At 43.0% G+C, this 17,540-nt stretch overlaps 1 protein-coding gene across 2 annotated transcripts in view; it reads right to left on the bottom strand.

Annotated features, from left to right (window-relative positions):
- LETM2 (leucine zipper and EF-hand containing transmembrane protein 2) overlaps positions 1-17,540 on the bottom strand; it is a 59,719-nt gene that overhangs the window by 29,201 nt on the left and 12,978 nt on the right. For both annotated transcript variants that reach the window (XM_082255227.1, XM_082255226.1), the window contains exon 2: positions 14,713-14,781. In XM_082255227.1, the coding sequence (XP_082111353.1) occupies positions 14,713-14,759 (47 nt within the window). In that variant the 5' untranslated portion in view covers positions 14,760-14,781. The remainder of the gene's footprint in view (positions 1-14,712; positions 14,782-17,540) is intronic.

Here is a 17,540-nt window from a genome sequence, read left to right as displayed (position 1 = left end):
AAGTTGTAAAAGCAGAGGTTTTTATTTTTTTTACCTTAACGCATTCTCAGCATTAAGTTAAGGGAAAAAAAAACTTATTGCATGCAGCTACCTTCAGCCTCCCCTTTTACTTTCTGGAGTTCGATCTCGATCCAGCGATGTGCATGAGAGCAGCAGCTCTCTTGGCTGCTCCTTCTCATTGGCTCCTGTTGCTGTAAATCACAGCCAGTGAGAAGGCAGCACTCATGTATTTTTTAGAAACACTTTAATGAAACAATTGTCAACTTTTATACCTACAGTCATGGCCAAAAATATTGGCACCCCTGCATTTCTGTCAGATAATGCACCACTTCACCCAGAAAATTGTTGCAATTACAAAAGTTTAGGCATTCTCATGTTTATTTATTTATTTTTTTGTTTGTATTGGTATGACACAAAAAAGGGAAGAAACAAAAAGCCAAAATTTGACACATTCCATGCAAAACTCCATAAATGGACAGGACAAAATTATTGACACCCTCAATATTTGGTAGCACACCCCTTGGAAAAAACACCTGAAATCAATTGCATCCCGTAACCATCAATGAGTTTCTAACACCTCTCTACTGGAAATTCAGACCGCTTTTCTTTCACCAACTGCTCCAGGTCTGTCCGGTTGGAAGGGTTCCTTTTCCCAACTGTGGCCTATAATAATATTTGATAGTCATTTCTTTTGCATGTATGTGTGCTATTCTTTTTTAATATACATGTCGCTTGGTTCATAGCTGCAACGGCTTTAGATATACATGTTTAGGGTTTGCTCCCCCAATTTTTTGCTTGTTTATTATGTATTCGGTCTGACCAGACTTCTGTGGTTGAGCACCCCACCCCCCACACACACCTGTACTCTATTAGTGTCCACTATCAAGTACAAGTAGATATAGGAGAAGTCCCTTGTAGAGCAGTTGCACATCTCTCCCAGCAAGGAGTGTTATCACCAAGGGTTAGAAAGGCTGGATTCATCCTTTTTTTATGGATAGTGTAGGACCCACTGATAATGGGGTACTTTGACGTAGTGGTGGGCTTGAGCACGATATGGCCATATGGTGGAACTAAATCCCCATTTTTATTTATGGATTGTCTCCATATTTGATAGTCATTTCTTTAGAATGTGTGCGCTATTCTTTTTTAATATAATAAGGCTTACCCAAGGTACAATTAATATCTCCTAAACCTGCACGGTTTAGGAGATATTTGCCCTGAATGCAGCTGCTGACGCTAGCGGCACATGCGCTCTGAAGGTCTGCCGGACTACTTGCCGGAAAGTGACTCCCGCGCGCATGTGCAGGAGTGACGTAACCGCGGCTCCGGCCACTCACAACGCCTGAGCCGCCGAACCCGGAAGAGACGCCGAGGGAGCATAACAGCTCCCGAAGCAGTGTCCGGGTCGGTGCTTCGTTTTAAGGTATTTGATAATGAGCAAGTATGCGATGCATACTAGTTCATTATGCCTTTGTCTTGGAGGGGTTTTTTTTTTGCCAGTACACAACTGCTTTAACTTTCTGACACTGGGCCCTACATTGCACCCCAGAATTCTTTGGTAGTCTTTAGATTTCATAATGCCATGCACACGGTTAAGACATCCAGTAACTAAAGCAGCAAAGCAACCCCAAAACATCAGTGAATCTCCACCATGTTTGACTGTAATCTTTTCTTTGAAGGCCTCGCAATTGTCCCAAAAGGATATTTGGTTTCCTCAGGTACGTTTTGGCAAACTCCAATCTGGCTTTTTGATGTTTGTGTCAGCAATGGGGTCCTCCCGGGTCTCCTACCAAAGTGTCCCTTTTCATTCAGATGGCGACGTATAGTGTGAGCTGACACAGTTGTACCCTGTGCCTGAAGGTCAGCTTGAATTGATCTGGAAATTAAACAAGGTTCTGTATCCATCATTCGAACAATCCATTGCAATCTTTGATCAGTTTTTCTCTTTCGTCCACATTCAGGGAGATTAGCTACAGTACCATTGGCTTTTGTGTACAGTGGACACAGAAACAATAAGATCTCTAGAGATAAGAGTTGTAATCTTGAGATTGTCCATGCTTTTCCACAATTCTTTGCTGCTCTTTCTCTTCTCCATGCTTCATGTGGCACACAGACACACAACATAAAGGTTAGCTCAATTTTTCACCTTTTAAACTGGTTGCCGGTGTAATTTCTATATCATCAGCACCTGTTAAGGTGAGTTTAATGACAAATGACAGGAGCATCTCAACCTTGGAACGCAATTCTTTCTTACAATTTTGAAAAGGTGCCAATAATTTTGTTCAGTCCATTTTTGGAGTTTTGCATGGAATGTGTCAGATTTGGATTTTTGTTTTTTCACTTTTTTTGTATCATACCAATACAAACAACAGAAACAAACATGAGCATGCCTAAACATTTGTAATTGCAACAATTTTCTGGGCGAAGTGGTGCATTCTCTGACAGAAATGCAGGGGTGCCAATATTTTTGGCCATGACTGTACCATTTTAGATTTTTGTACAAAAATATTAAGAAGTCATTAAAGAGGTGGATGAAGAATCAAATCTGTGTCAGGTCAGTCAAAATGCATTGCTGCAGCACAAGACTTCCCCAGACTACTTCAGTTTTATTGCAAAATATTAAAAAGGAAGAAAATGAAAAACCACTGTGACAGGAAGGGGGAGATAAAACATTAGAAACTGAACTTGTATTTTGCCCATACTGCACAAAATAAAAGGTCCACTTTACAAGAAGGATAGTAAGCACCTACCTTCCCTGCCATTCTGATACATTGCAAAACCAAGAAACACCTAGGTATGGGAAATCATGTACCACTCAGCTATGGGGGAACCTGTAATACACCTTCTACTTCTCCACAAGCCCAAGAACTGTCATGAGAGGAGGCATGCATGGCCCTATGTAACTTTTAAAAGAGAAGTATGGAATTTTTTTTTATTTAAGAATCATACCTACCTAAGTAGATGCATCGGATCAAACACCACATATCGCTTGGTTCCTCACAGCTCCCTAAACAGAGCTGCCGACTGCCAGTCACCGATGTCTGCGCTGCACCTCCAGTGCTCACTAGAGGGCTGGGCTGTGGAGGGGGTGGGAGAAGTCAGGGGTGCCGGTCTAGGCATGTGGGCGGATCCCAACCATATGGTCGCAATCTTTCCTGAGCCTGGACTGTCTCTGTGACATCACCATACAAGCTTTGGCTGTACTTCTCCTTTAACATACACATCAAGTCCAAGTATTGGGATCATTTGCTTAGATTAGTAAGTCTGTTCTAGGAGAGAGTAGCTGTGTTCCTGGAAGACTGCTAGCCTCACTGGACTACAAGGATCCAGGATTTAAAAATAGACTGAACAGTTGAGCCCAAGATTTAAAAATAGATCAAACAGTTGAACCTAGGATTTAAAAATAGATCAAACAGTTGAACCTAGGATTTAAAAATAGATCAAACAGTTGAACCTAGGATTTAAAAATAGATCAAACAGTTGAACCTAGGATTTAAAAATAGATCAAACAGTTGAACCTAGGATTTAAAAATAGATCAAACAGTTGAGCCCAGGATTTAAAAATAGATCAAACAGTTGAACCTAGGATTTAAAAATAGATCAAACAGTTGAACCTAAGACTTAAAAATAGATCAAACAGTTGAGCCCAGGATTTAAAAATAGATCAAACAGTTGAACCTAGGATTTAAAATCAAACAGTTGAACCTAAGACTTAAAAATAGATCAAACAGTTGAACCTAAGACTTAAAATCAAAACAGTTGAACCAAGGATTTAAAATCAAACAGTTGAACCTAGGATTTAAAAATAGATCAAACAGTTGAGCCCAGGATTTAAAAATAGATCAAACAGTTGAACCTAGGATTTAAAATCAAACAGTTGAACCTAGAATTTAAAAATAGATCAAACAGTTGAACCTAGGATTTAAAAATAGATCAAACAGTTGTACCTAGGATTTAAAAATAGATCAAACACTTGAACCTAGGATTTAAAATCAAACAGTTGAACCTAGGATTTAAAAATAGATCAAACAGTTGAGCCCAGTATTTAAAAGTAGATTGAAAGGGTAACTCCACTTTTGTGGAGGGAAAAAATAGCAAAGAAAAAAACAATATAGCGTATACAATTGTGACACAAATCATATTGTAATTGAATGTTATAAAAAATGACCTTTCCTTTTCAATCTGCAGCTGTTGTAATTTTCTGAAAATGCAATGCAATGTGGCTACCTGGAGGTGTTCTGTACACAGAATGTATACTGACCACACCCCAGAAACATCATTTCCTGCTTGTGTGATTGGCTCACTGATTTTACCAGAAGTCTGCCTAAGATACAAGTCAGATTTCTGGCATCCGGCTTATATAATAAATAAATAATCGACCTTTGCAGGTCTAACACAGCCTTTTTGCAGTTTTTCAATGCAAGCAAAGAGCCCCTCATCTATGGGAGGACACTTTCTTAGCAAATCCAGGCTCTCAGTATGGATGGATAAACCACATCTCATTAACATCTAGCTGTGCTAGTAATGCACACTTCGGACACGGATGCACTTTTGGAGGGACCATTCCGTATGTCCATTTTTCATCCATCCGTTTGTGGATGAAAAACGGACATAATGTATGTCTATGAGATTGCGGATGTCAGCGGATGACACCGCTGACATCCGTTTTTGCGTTCGTTCCGTTTTTTTAAAAGGAAAAAAAAATAGGATTCTCTTCCGTCTTAAAAAACGGAACTGAACAGAATGGACGCAAAACGGATGTCAGCGGATGGTCATCCGCTAACGTCCGCAATCCCATAGACATACATTATGTCCGTTTTTCATCCGCAAACGGATGGGATATAAAATGGTCATACGGACCGCCCGTGTGAAAGGACCCTAAGAAAGAAGAATATAATAGGCAAAATCTGTTACACACAGACAATAAGACGTCACCGCTACCACTACCGTCGAGCGTACGTATCGTTCTACTAAAAGTCCTCACTGGGGCAACATGTTTTATCGATCCATATCGATCCAGTAGTACACGGTGTACATAAATAGGTTCACAATTTTATACAGGAAGAATCCCCTCTGAATGGTTGTTGGGAATCTACATCTGATCACACTATCTTGTGCATGGGACTTTTCATCTATTTATTTAACCATGGACTCACTTTTGGTTTAATTATTTCACTTTGTTTGAGCTATAACCCCCTTTTTTAATTGATGCTATTAATAATTTTTTTTTGCACTGTTTTGGATAAGCGCATTTATTTTCTATACATTGAATTTTCTACTGTTATGTGCAATATATTTAAGTGCTGCTATCCTCATATTTGTTTGAATTCACATATATGTACACAATTGATTTGATGATTGACACCTTGTTATGTCACATATTTTTTAAATCCTAACACAAATATTACACAAAAATATTTTGTCACCTATAATGGTTGCATTTTAATGTGCAGCAATCCCTGCAAACTTTTTGAGATATTCATACATACACACACACACACACACACACAACCTCACAAAAGTGAGTACACCCCTCACATTTTTTGTAAATATTCTATTATATCTTTTCATGTGACAACACAGAGCCGGTTCACACTGGGGCGACCTGGTCGCCTGACAGGTCGCCTGCCATAGAGAAGCTGTGGACCCGTTCTAATAGGAGCTACACAAGTTGCTCCGACTTAGAAAAGGGTCCGGAGCTTCTTTGGGGCGACCCGGAGCGACCTGCATAGACTTCAATGTTATGAAGTCCGTGCCGGCCGCCCTGAGGTCGCGGTGCGAGCAGCGCACCACGACTTGTGAGGTCTCCCCGGCATGTTGGATCGCTCTAATGTGAACCGGCTCTAAAGAAATGGCACTTTGCTACAATGTAAAGTAGTGAGTGTACAGGTTCGTATAACAGTGTAAATTTGCTGTCCCCTCAAAACAACAGCCATTAATATCTAAACCGCTGGACACAAAAGTGAGTACACCCCTAAGTGAAAATGTCCAAATTTGGCCAATTAGCCATTTTTCCTCCTCGGTGTCATGTGACTCGTTAGTGTTACAAGGTCTCAGGTGTGAATGGGAACCAGGTGTGTTAAATTTGGGGTTATCGCTCTCACTCTCTCATACTGGTCACTGGAAGTTCAACATGGCACCTCATGGCAAAGAACTTTCTGAGGATCTGAAAAAAAAAAAATTGTTGCTCTAGATAAAGATGGCATAGGCTATAAGAAGATTGCCAAGACCCTGAAACTGAGCTGCAGCATGGTGGCCAAGACCATGCAGCGGTTTACCAGGACAGGTTTCACTCAGAACAGGCCTCACCATGGTTGACCAAAAAATTGAGTGCAAGTGCTCAGCGTCATATCCAGAGGTTGTCTTTGGGAAATAGATGTATATTGTAGCAAAGTGTCATTTTTTGCAGTGTTGTTACATAAAAATATAAAAATATATAATCAAATATTTAGAAAAATGTGAGGGGTGTAGGCTTGTGACGGTATCAGATTTTCATGCTGCGATTAATTGATTAAGGCAGGGGTGGGGAACCTATGTCCCGGGGGCCGTATGCGGCCCTCAAAGTCATTTGGTACGGCCCCCTGTGCAGCTGAGTCTGTGTCTCTCAGATGATCTGTCAGAATGGAGCCAATGCTTCCTGTATAGTTCCGGCTCCGTTGTGACAGTCTGAGTGAGTCACAGGCGGAGTGATATCAAATGCACTCCACCTGTGACCAATACAGGAAACATCGCCTCTTCCTCCAACGCGGCACCGCTGCTTGCCAGCAGTACCAGCCAGAGCCAGCAGTACCAGCCAGAGCCAGCAGTACCAGCCAGAACCAACACTACTCACAGCAGTACCAGCCAGAGCCAGCAGTACTCACAGCAGTACCAGCCAGAGCCAGCAGTATTCACAGCAGTACCAGCCAGAGCCAGCAGTATTCACAGCAGTACCAGCCAGAGCCAGCAGTATTCACAGCAGTACCAGCCAGAGTCAGCAGTATTCACAGCAGTACCAGCCAGAGTCAGCAGTATTCACAGCAGTACCAGCCAGCAGTACCTACAGCACAGTACCAGCCAGCAGTACCTACAGCACAGTACCAGCCAGCAGTACCCACAGCAATACCAGCCAGCAGTACCCACAGCAGTACCAGCCAGCAGTACCAGCCTGAGCCAGCAGTACCCAAGGCAGTACCAGCCAGTAGTACCTACAGCACAGTACCAGCCAGCAGTACCCACAGCAATACCAGCCAGCAGTACCCACAGCAGTACCAGCCAGCAGTACCAGCCTGAGCCAGCAGTACCCAAGGCAGTACCAGCCAGCAGTACCTACAGCACAGTACCAGCCTGAATCAGCAATACCCACAGCAGTACCAGCCTGAGCCAGCAGTACCCACAGCACAGTACAAGCCAGCAGTACCAGCCTGAGCCAGCAGTACCCACAGCAGTACCAGCCAGCTATGCCCACCAGCATTACCTGCCAGCAGTTCTTTTCAAAACTTACCACCACAAAGTCGACTGCGCTCCAGACTGACCGACGCAAACCTGGAAAACCAGTTCTGAGTAGCAACATCATCAATACCAGCTAACCTCACACACCTCACCAAAGAGAAGCAGTTGCAGCCATCGCATTAGGGGTGAGTTAATTATATGTTTGACCAAATATAACAGGCACATTTTTAAGTTGATAATTTTGTATACGGCCCCCGAATGATTTTAGAAGTACCCAAATGGCCCTTGGCAGAAAAAAGGTTCCCCGCCCCTGGATTAAGGTTTTGCCACGGTATACGGTATTATCACGGTATTCTATTATTAAATTTAAATTATTAAATTTCCACCTCACTTCAATTTCATTGCTGAATTTAGGGGCTTTGGTTCACTTATGCACATTATTATATAGTCAGTCAGTACAGACTCTGTGAACCAGGCCTAAAATAGGTCATAAAGCAGTGTCTGGCCTAACTGGTGATAACTGGTCCTGGCGCTCGGCTCCGATCCGATGGCCTGGTCATTAAGAGGGCAAATCCTTGTGGTCAAGAAGTGGTTAAACCTGAAGGAGGTGTTGTTTATAAATTACTTTACTATTGCTTTAGGCCTGGTTCACATGTATGCGGGTTGGTGGTTCACATGTATGCGGGTTGGCGGTTCACATGTATGCGGGTTGGCGGCCCACATTTGCACAGGCATAGCAGCCCATTGATTTGAACGGGCTGCTATGCCCTCATTTTCCGCAGAAAAAAGGTGCATGCAGCATTTTTTTAAAATTCAGTGGCCTTGAAATCCATACTGCTTTTGCACCATGCGACTAACCTGCAGTTCCTGCTCTGGCAAGCTTTCTGCATTTTTTGTATACGTGGGCACGGCATTTAAAAACAGTTTGCGTGTGCAGCAACGGCAGGTAAGTCGCATGGTGCAAAAGAAGGATGGATTTCATGGCCACTGCATTTTTTTAAATTCTGCATGCACCTTTTTTCAGCTGAAAACGCAGGCATAGCAGCTCAAGCCCATTCACATCAATGGGCTGCTATGCCTGTGCAAATGTGGGCCCCCAACCCGCATACATGTGAACCAGGCCTAAAGCAATAGTAAAGTCATTAATTGGTTAAACCTGCAGGAGGACCGGTGTTTTTATCTATTAATGACTTTACTATTGCTTTAGGCCTGGTTCACATGTATGCGGGTTGGGGGCCCACATTTGCACAGGCATAGCAGCCCATTGATGTGAATGGGCTTGAGCTGCTATGCCTGCGTTTTCAGCTGAAAAAAGGTGCATGCAGAATTTAAAAAAATGCAGTGGCCATGAAATCCATCCTTCTTTTGCACCATGCGACTTACCTGCCGTTGCTGCACACGCAAACTGTTTTTAAATGCCGTGCCCACGTATACAAAAAATGCAGAAAGCTTGCCAGAGCAGGAACTGCAGGTTAGTCGCATGGTGCAAAAGCAGGATGGATTTCAAGGCCACTGAATTTAAAAAAAATGCTGCATGCACCTTTTGTCTGCGGAAAATGAGGGCATAGCAGCCCGTTCAAATCAATGGGCTGCTATGCCTGTGCAAATGTGGGCCGCTAACCCGCATACATGTGAACCGCCAACCCGCATACATGTGAACCACCAACCCGCATACATGTGAACCAGGCCTAAAGCAATAGTAAAGTCATTAATAGATAAAAACACCGGTCCTCCTGCAGGTTTAACCACTTCTGGATCGCAAGGATTTGCCCCTTTAAAGACCAGGCCATCGGATCAGAGCGCCAGGACCAGTCATCACCAGGTAGGCCAGACACTGCTTGATGGCTATATAATAATGTAATGTGGGCTGCTATGCGTGTGTGTGTGTGTGTGTATATATATATATATATATATATATATATACAGTGGGTACGGAAAGTATTCAGACCCCCTTAAATTTTTCACTCTTTGTTATATTGCAGCCATTTGCTAAAATCATTTAAGTTCATTCTTCTTCCTCATGAATGTACACATAGCACCCCATACTGACAGAAAAACACAGAATTGTTGACATTGTTGCAGATTTATTAAAAAAGAAAAACTGAAATATCACATGGTCCTAAGTATTCAGACCCTTTGCTCAGTATTTAGTAGAAGCCCCCTTTTGATCTAATACAGCCAGGAGTCTTTTTGGGAAAGATGCAACAAGTCTTTCACACCTGGATTTGGGGATCCTCTGCCATTCCTCCTTGCAGATCCTCTCCAGTTCTGTCAGGTTGGATGGTAAACGTTGGTGGACAGCCATTTTTAGGTCTCTCCAGAGATGCTCAATTGGGTTTAAGTCAGGGCTCTGGCTGGGCCATTCAAGAACAGTCACGGAGTTGTTGTGAAGCCACTCCTTCGTTATTTTAGCTGTGTGCTTAGGGTCATTGTCTTGTTGGAAGGTAAACCTTCGGCCCAGTCTGAGGTCCAGAGCACTCTGGAGAAGGCTTTTGTCCAGGATATCCCTGTACTTGGCCGCATTCATCTTTCCCTCGATTGCAACCAGTCGTCCTGTCCCTGCAGCTGAAAAACACCCCCACAGCATGATGCTGCCACCACCATGCTTCACTGTTGGGACTGTATTGGACAGGTGATGAGCAGTGCCTGGTTTTCTCCACACATACCGCTTAGAATTAAGGCCAAAAAGTTCTATTTTGGTCTCATCAGACCAGAGAATCTTATTTCTCACCATCTTGGAGTCCTTCAGGTGTTTTTTTAGCAAACTCCATGCGGGCTTTCATGTGTCTTACACTGAGGAGAGGCTTCCGTCGGGCCACTCTGCCATAAAGCCCCGACTGGTGGAGGGCTGCAGTGATGGTTGACTTTCTACAACTTTCTCCCATCTCCTGACTGCATCTCTGGAGCTCAGCCACAGTGATCTTAGGGTTCTTCTTTACCTCTCTCACCAAGGCTCTTCTCCCCCGATAGCTCAGTTTGGCCGGACGGCCAGCTCTAGGAAGGGTTCTGGTCGTCCCAAACGTCTTCCATTTGAGGATTATGGAGGCCACTGTGCTCTTAGGAACCTTAAGTGCAGCAGAAATCTTTTTGTAACCTTGGCCAGATCTGTGCCTTGCCACAATTCTGTCTCTGAGCTCTTCAGGCAGTTCCTTTGACCTCATGATTCTCATTTGCTCTGACATGCATTGTGATCTGGAAGGTCTTATATAGACAGGTGTGTGGCTTTCCTAATCAAGTCCAATCAGTATAATCAAACACAGCTGGACTAAAATGAAGGTGTAGAACCATCTCAAGGATGATCAGAAGAAATGGAAAGCGCCTGAGTTAAATATATGAGTGTCACAGCAAAGGGTCTGAATACTTAGGACCATGTGATATTTCAGTTTTTCTTTTTTAATAAATCTGCAACAATGTCAACAATTCTGTGTTTTTCTGTCAGTATGGGGTGCTATGTGTACATTCATGAGGAAGAAGAATGAACTTAAATGATTTTAGCAAATGGCTGCAATATAACAAAGAGTGAAAAATTTAAGGGGGTCTGAATACTTTCCGTACCCACTGTATATTACAGCTGCACGATTCTGGCCAAAACGAGAATCACGATATTTTAGCTTGGAATAAAGATCACGATTCTCGCACGATTCTCTGTGTAACAAAAAAAAAAAATTGGGATAACTTTACTGTTACGTTTTTTTTTTTTTTATTCATTAAAGTCTATTAATTGCGTTTGAAAGACTGCTGCGCAAATACAGTGTGACATAAAATATTACAACAATCGCCATTTTTTTCTGTAGGGTCTCTGCTAAAAAAATATATAAAATGTTTGGGGGTTCTAAGTACTTTTCTAGCAAAAAAAAAAACTGATTTTAACTTGCAAGCAACAAGTGTCAGAAAAAGGTCCAGTCTTTAAGAGGTTAAACTTCCTTTCTCCCTGGCAGAGGGAAGGAAAAGATACAATGTAATCATTTTTGTTTATAGTTACTGGGAGACTTAGCCCCCGTTCACACTGGGGCGACGCTACTTCGGACCGCGACCTCCGAGGTCGCGGTGCGAGCAGCGCGCCGCGACCTCGGAGCGGCCGCCACGGACTTCATAACATTGAAGTCTATGGCGGTCGCCTCCTGGTCGCCCCAAAGAAGCTCCGAACCCTTTTTCTGAGTCGGAGCGACTTGTGTCGCTCCTATCAGAACGGGTCCGCAGCTTCCCTATGGGAGGCGACCTGCGGCGACCTGTGAGGCTGTGAAATGTATCAATTCACAAGTCAGACCCAGGAGCAGAGAAACTCTGTATTTTAAAAATGCCACAATAACAATACCGTGGCTATGCAATACCGCAATATATCGAATTACCGAAAACCGGCATATGTCTAGAGGGGTGTACTTACTTTTGTGAGGTCCTGTGTAATATATAACACACATCTCTAAAAAAAAAATTATAGGAGCACATCAGATCTCAATGGGGAAAAATATCATGCTGGATATCTATACTGATATGGACTGGGTAATGTGTTAGGAACGAAAGGATGCCACATTGTTTAATAGAAAATAAAATCATCAACCTACAGAAGGCTGAATTCAAAGACACCCCGAAAATCAAAGTGAAAAAATTATGTAGCAGGCTAGTCCATTTTGCTGAAAATTAAATTGCAGCAACTCAAAATGGTACTCCGTAGTTTGTATGGCCCCCACATGCTTTTATGCATGCTCCTTTTGAGAGGACGGATGGTGTCTGGGATATTTCCTCCCAGATCTTGACCAGGGCATCACTGAGCTCCTGAACAGACTGAGGTGCAACCTGGCAGCCTCAGATTGAACGAAACATAATTTCCAAGAGGTGTTCTATTGGATTTAGGTCAGGCGAGCCTGGGGGCCATTTATTGGCATTGATTGCTTCATCCCCCAGGAACTGGCTGCATACTCTCGCCACATGAGGCCGGCCATTGTCGTTCACCAGGAGGAACCCAGGACCCACTGAACCAGCGTAGGGTGTGACAATGGGTCAAATATTGCATCACAATACCTAATGGCAGTCAGGGTGCCATTGTCTAGCCTGTAGAGGTCTGTGCGTTCCTCCATTAATATGCCTCCCCAGACCATCACTCACCCAATACCAAACCGATCATGCTGAACGATGTTACAGGCAGCATAATGTTCTCCACGGCTTCTCCAGACCTTTTCATGTATGTCACATGTTCTCAGGGTGAACCTACTATTATCTGAAAAGCACAGGGAGCCAGTGGCGGACATGCCAATTCTGGTGTTCAATAGCAAATGCCAAATTGAGCCTCGCGGTGCCGACCACTGAGCACAGGGCCCACTAGAGGACGTTGGGCCCTCACCCCACCCTCATGAAGTCGGTTTCAGATTTTTTGGTGAGACGTTTACACCAGTAGCCTGCTGGGAGTCATTTTGTAGAGCTCTGCCAGTGCTCATCCTGTTCCTCCTTGCACAAAGGAGCAGATACCAGTGCTGCTAAAGGGTTAAGGACACTCTATGGTGCTGTCCAGCTCTCCTAGAGTAACTGCCTGTCTCCTGGAATCTCCTCCATGCTCTTGAGACCGTGGTGGGAGACACAGCAAACCCTCTAGCAATGGCACATATTGATGTGCCACCCTGGAGGAGTGGAATGCCTGTGCAACTTCTATAGGGTCCAGGTATCTCCTCATGCTACCAATAGTGACAGTGACACTAGCCAAATGCAAAACTAGCGAAAAACAGTCAGAAAAGATGAGTAGGGAAAGCAATTTCAGTGGCCTCCACCTGTAAAACCATTCCTGTTTTGGAGGTTGTCTCATTGTTGCCCATCTAGTGCCCCAGTTAATTTCATTAACACCAAAGCATCTGAAACGGATTAACAGTGCTTTTGAAAAAGTTAGCTGGAGATGATATTACCGTATATACGCACCACATCCCTTATTTTAGTAAAATTGTGTAGAAAGAATTTGTTGTGGGACTTTTAAGGTGCAAAAAAGAATAAATGATGGAGAAAAAGTCATTTTCATAAAACCAATTCACAAATTTGTTTTTATCAAAACTAGTCAACAATATTTTGTTAAAAGACATTTCTCTTTTTATAGGTCTTTTAACAAAATATTGTTGACTAGTTTTGATGAATAAAAATTTGTAAATTGGTTTTATGAAAATTACTTTTTCTCCATCATTTATTCTTTTTTGCACCTTAAAAGTCCCACAACAAATTCCTTCTATACAGGATTAACACTGCTACTTAACTGAGCAGACCAATATCCCAGGAGTTTAACTGCCCAACAATCTATTCCAGGAGTTTCACTTAATTTTATATATATATATATATATCACATACACGCTCACAGGGAAATGAAGCAGTTAAAGAACTTCAGTCCCACTTCATTTGGCTCCCACCATGCCACCTTTCTGGTGCATGCGCAGATATGCTAAACAGCTGTGCTCGGCCTTTAGGTCCTGGCAGAGCCTTTTGGCACATCTTTGCGAGCGCAGGGGATTTTCCGCAAAATATTGTTGACTAGTTTTGATGAATAAAAATTTGTAAATTGGTTTTATGAAAATTACTTTTTCTCCATCATTTATTCTTTTTTGCACCCTAAAAGTCCCACAACAAATTCCTTCTATACAGGATTAACACTGCTACTTAACTGAGCAGACCAATATCCCAGGAGTTTAACTGCCCAACAATCAACAATCTATTCCAGGAGTTTCACTTAATTATATATATATATATATATATATATATATATATATATATATATATATATATATATATATATATATATATATATATATATATATCACATACACACTCACAGGGAAATGAAGCAGTTAAAGAACTTCAGTCCCACTTCATTTGGCTCCCACCATGCCACCTTTCTGGTGCATGCGCACATATGCTAAACAGCTGTGCTCGGCCTTTAGGTCCTGGCAGAGCCTTTTGGCACATCTTTGCGAGCGCAGGGGATTTTCCGCAAATGCGCAGATACTGCAAGTCTGGGACATTCATGACAGGCCCAACTTTGTGCATGTACAGGAGACCCTGATAATTGTGCTGCAGGGCTCTGCCATGACCCAAGGGGGATGAGGCAGGGCAAAATTAAAGTCAATTTAGGATGCACACTTGCAAGGTTGGTAAAAGGTCCACTTTAAGCTTAAACACACATACACATTTTAAATAAAAAAATATTTTATATTATATATATATATATATATATATATACACACACACACACACACACACACACACATACATATATACACATATATATAATATATACACACACACATATCTTACCGGGATCGGAGAGCAGGTAAAACAATGCTGCAAGTGTAAGCTGCCATGTCTTATCAAACCACCTTACTGCTGCAAAGACAAAATGAAAAAGGGTAATTTTTCAGTTCCACCCTGTAATTACAACTACAAATCTCCACAATTAACACATTTATCACATCCTTTTACATACAATTATTTGAGATAGTTTAGGTGGAAATTAGTGGCTAGACCTGCTGGGAATGACCATACAAAGCACTGGAAGCCTAAAAAAGAAAAGCAGTAATACAACAGGGGTGTTTCTGGCTCCTTTATGTCTTACAATCAATTGAACTGATTGCTTGAAATAACAAAAAAACACCCCAAAAAAAAGATTAAAAGCAGGGCTTAATGCTTTCAATAAGGCATTGATGGAACACCTAAAGCATTCCTACTTTCCCTTACCTGAACATTATAATTTATAGACAGAGAATATTAGCACTCCAACGTGACCGACCGATAATAAGAACACGATCACAATAACATTGGATTACAATTTCTACAGATATGGACTTTTTTTTACAAACTGAACAAATCCGAGAAGCCAGGCCGTCAAGCCCAAATTTGTCGTATTTATAGATTTCGGTGGTAACCCTTGGTGATGTCATCTAAAGCCATTTGTTTTTTTTTTTTGTTTTTTTCGTTCAACCTAGGGGGCTGAAAAAAAAACAAAAACCTGACAGCTCCATCCAGAGCCGCTGTATTAATAACCTGATGTTAGTACAGTAATCTCCCCCGATTTGCTATTGTGTTCTGACAGGTCACACTTTCTGTCTTCCAAATGTTACATCAAATTTGTCTCCACTGATTGTAATATAAAGAGCACTCTATTACACACCCTTGAAGCACAGAATAGTACTTATAACATGGAGACTGAACATTATCATGACACAGTTCTATCACACTCCCTCCATAAACCATGATCAGAACACAATAAAGGCTGCTCTATGACCTGACCATTGGACTTGATAACACAATCCTTCTATGTTCTGTATAGACACTGAAAATGAAAACCACCAATTCTAATATACTGCCAAGGCATCAGCCACCATTACTGCTGATTCCCAGGCAGGAACAAAGAGTTTGGACTCTACGCTATCTTGCTGGAGGTTCGCATGGATGCCACTACTACAGTCTTGGGCACGAGCAAGACCTGGAAGAGGCTCAGCATGAATTAGATGTCCTCAAAGACCAGCTAGAGGACATGGAAAATAGGTTCAGGAGAAGCAACCAGCGCTTCAGGGGCCTCTCAGACAGTAGTTGATCTGCAGGGTACTGTACAGGCACTGTTCCAATAATTATCACCTAATTTTCCCCTCGAATGCCTAGAGAAGGATAAGGAACATAGAGCCCTGAGCTCAAAGCAAGTTTCTGGTCCTCCTTAGGACATTGTGGTAAAAATGCATTTCTAGCGCTCTAAAGAAAGCCTTCTACAAGCACCAAGGCTCTTGTTGTCCCTTCAATTCCAGAGCCATAAATAAAGCCTCTATGCCAGGGGTGTCAAACTCAATTTCATTGCGGGCCAATGAATGGCTAATTATGGTTTCCCTCAAAGGGCTGGTTGTATCTGTAAGACTATGTACAATTTCTCCAGGGCTTTTTTCTCAGAGAATAGGTAAAGGAACCATGCCCCCCCCCCCGAACTGCATCGAACGGTGGGCGTGGACAAATTGCACTAACAGTGGGAGGATCTTAAATAAAAACCAGAAGTGTGCAGAGTTCAGGGGTGCGCTACGTACATATTGTATGTAGAGTTTAGGGGTGCACTATGTACTGAGTGCAGGGATCAGGGGTGCGCTACGTACATATTGTATGTAGAGTTTAGGGGTGCACTATGTACTGAGTGCAGGGATCAGGGGTGCGCTATGTACAGAGTGCAGTTTTAGGGGTGCCGTATACACAGAGTGAAGAGAATCCAGGAGTGTGCGATGTACAAAGTGCAGGGTTGAGAAGTGTGCTACATACAGAATGCAGGATTTAGGGAAGTACTATGCACAGTGTGCAGGGTTCAGATCTCTTTTACAGGCTTTCCACATCTCAGTTCCACCTCTCCTCAGCTCTGCCCTCATCTCCCTCCACAGCCCTCATCTCTCCTTCCCCTCCCCAAAAGCTTCCTTGCATCTCATTTACCCGTCCATAGTACCTCACCGCAGTGTAGGTGCCTTGCCCCTCTCTCTCTCTCTCAATTGCAGGGAGATCATTGGTCGGCATCTGTGCACCCAGGTAGAGATAGAGGTCACAGTTCAGCTTACCACATGATGCCCCATCCCACACCGGACCTGAATCTGCATCCTCTTTATGAGTGCAGGGCAGGCAGGGATACATGAGAGCCACCAAGAAGAAAGCTGTTCTTGTAAACGCAGAAGGCTTTTGTGTTTACAAGTGACAGTGGTGAGTGGGGAGAGAAGGGTGAGAGCTGGAGGTGGCGGAATGTTCTGGCTAACAAAAAGCCCTGGATTCGAGGGCCACACAAAAAGTCCTGGAGGGCCGGATTCGGCCTGCAGGCCTTGTGTTTGACACATGTGCTCTATGCTGACCTTTCTCAAGTTACACTGAAAAAATGTTTAGCAACGCGGCCCTATTTGGTGGTGCTACAGTAAGCTAAAAAAAATAAAAATAAAAAAACTCTAGCTCTGCTACTTAGCTGCAGCATGGCCAAAGTTTCTCTATTCCTCTCCACACATCGGCAACCCCCTGCACCCTCCACACCCCTCCCCCTGTAGGCCCGCCGCCGCCATGCGGAAAGGCTCCCCACACTTGCCTCTCCACCAGCCCATGCACATTTTGGCCAACCCCTCTCCCTCCCCACCAAT

The sequence above is a fragment of the Pelophylax lessonae genome (assembly GCF_965119305.1).
Source record: "Pelophylax lessonae genome assembly, chromosome: 4".
Taxonomy (NCBI): domain Eukaryota; kingdom Metazoa; phylum Chordata; class Amphibia; order Anura; family Ranidae; genus Pelophylax; species Pelophylax lessonae.
The sequence above is the reverse complement of the archived record's forward strand: the minus strand, read 5'-3'. Positions and strand labels throughout refer to the sequence as shown.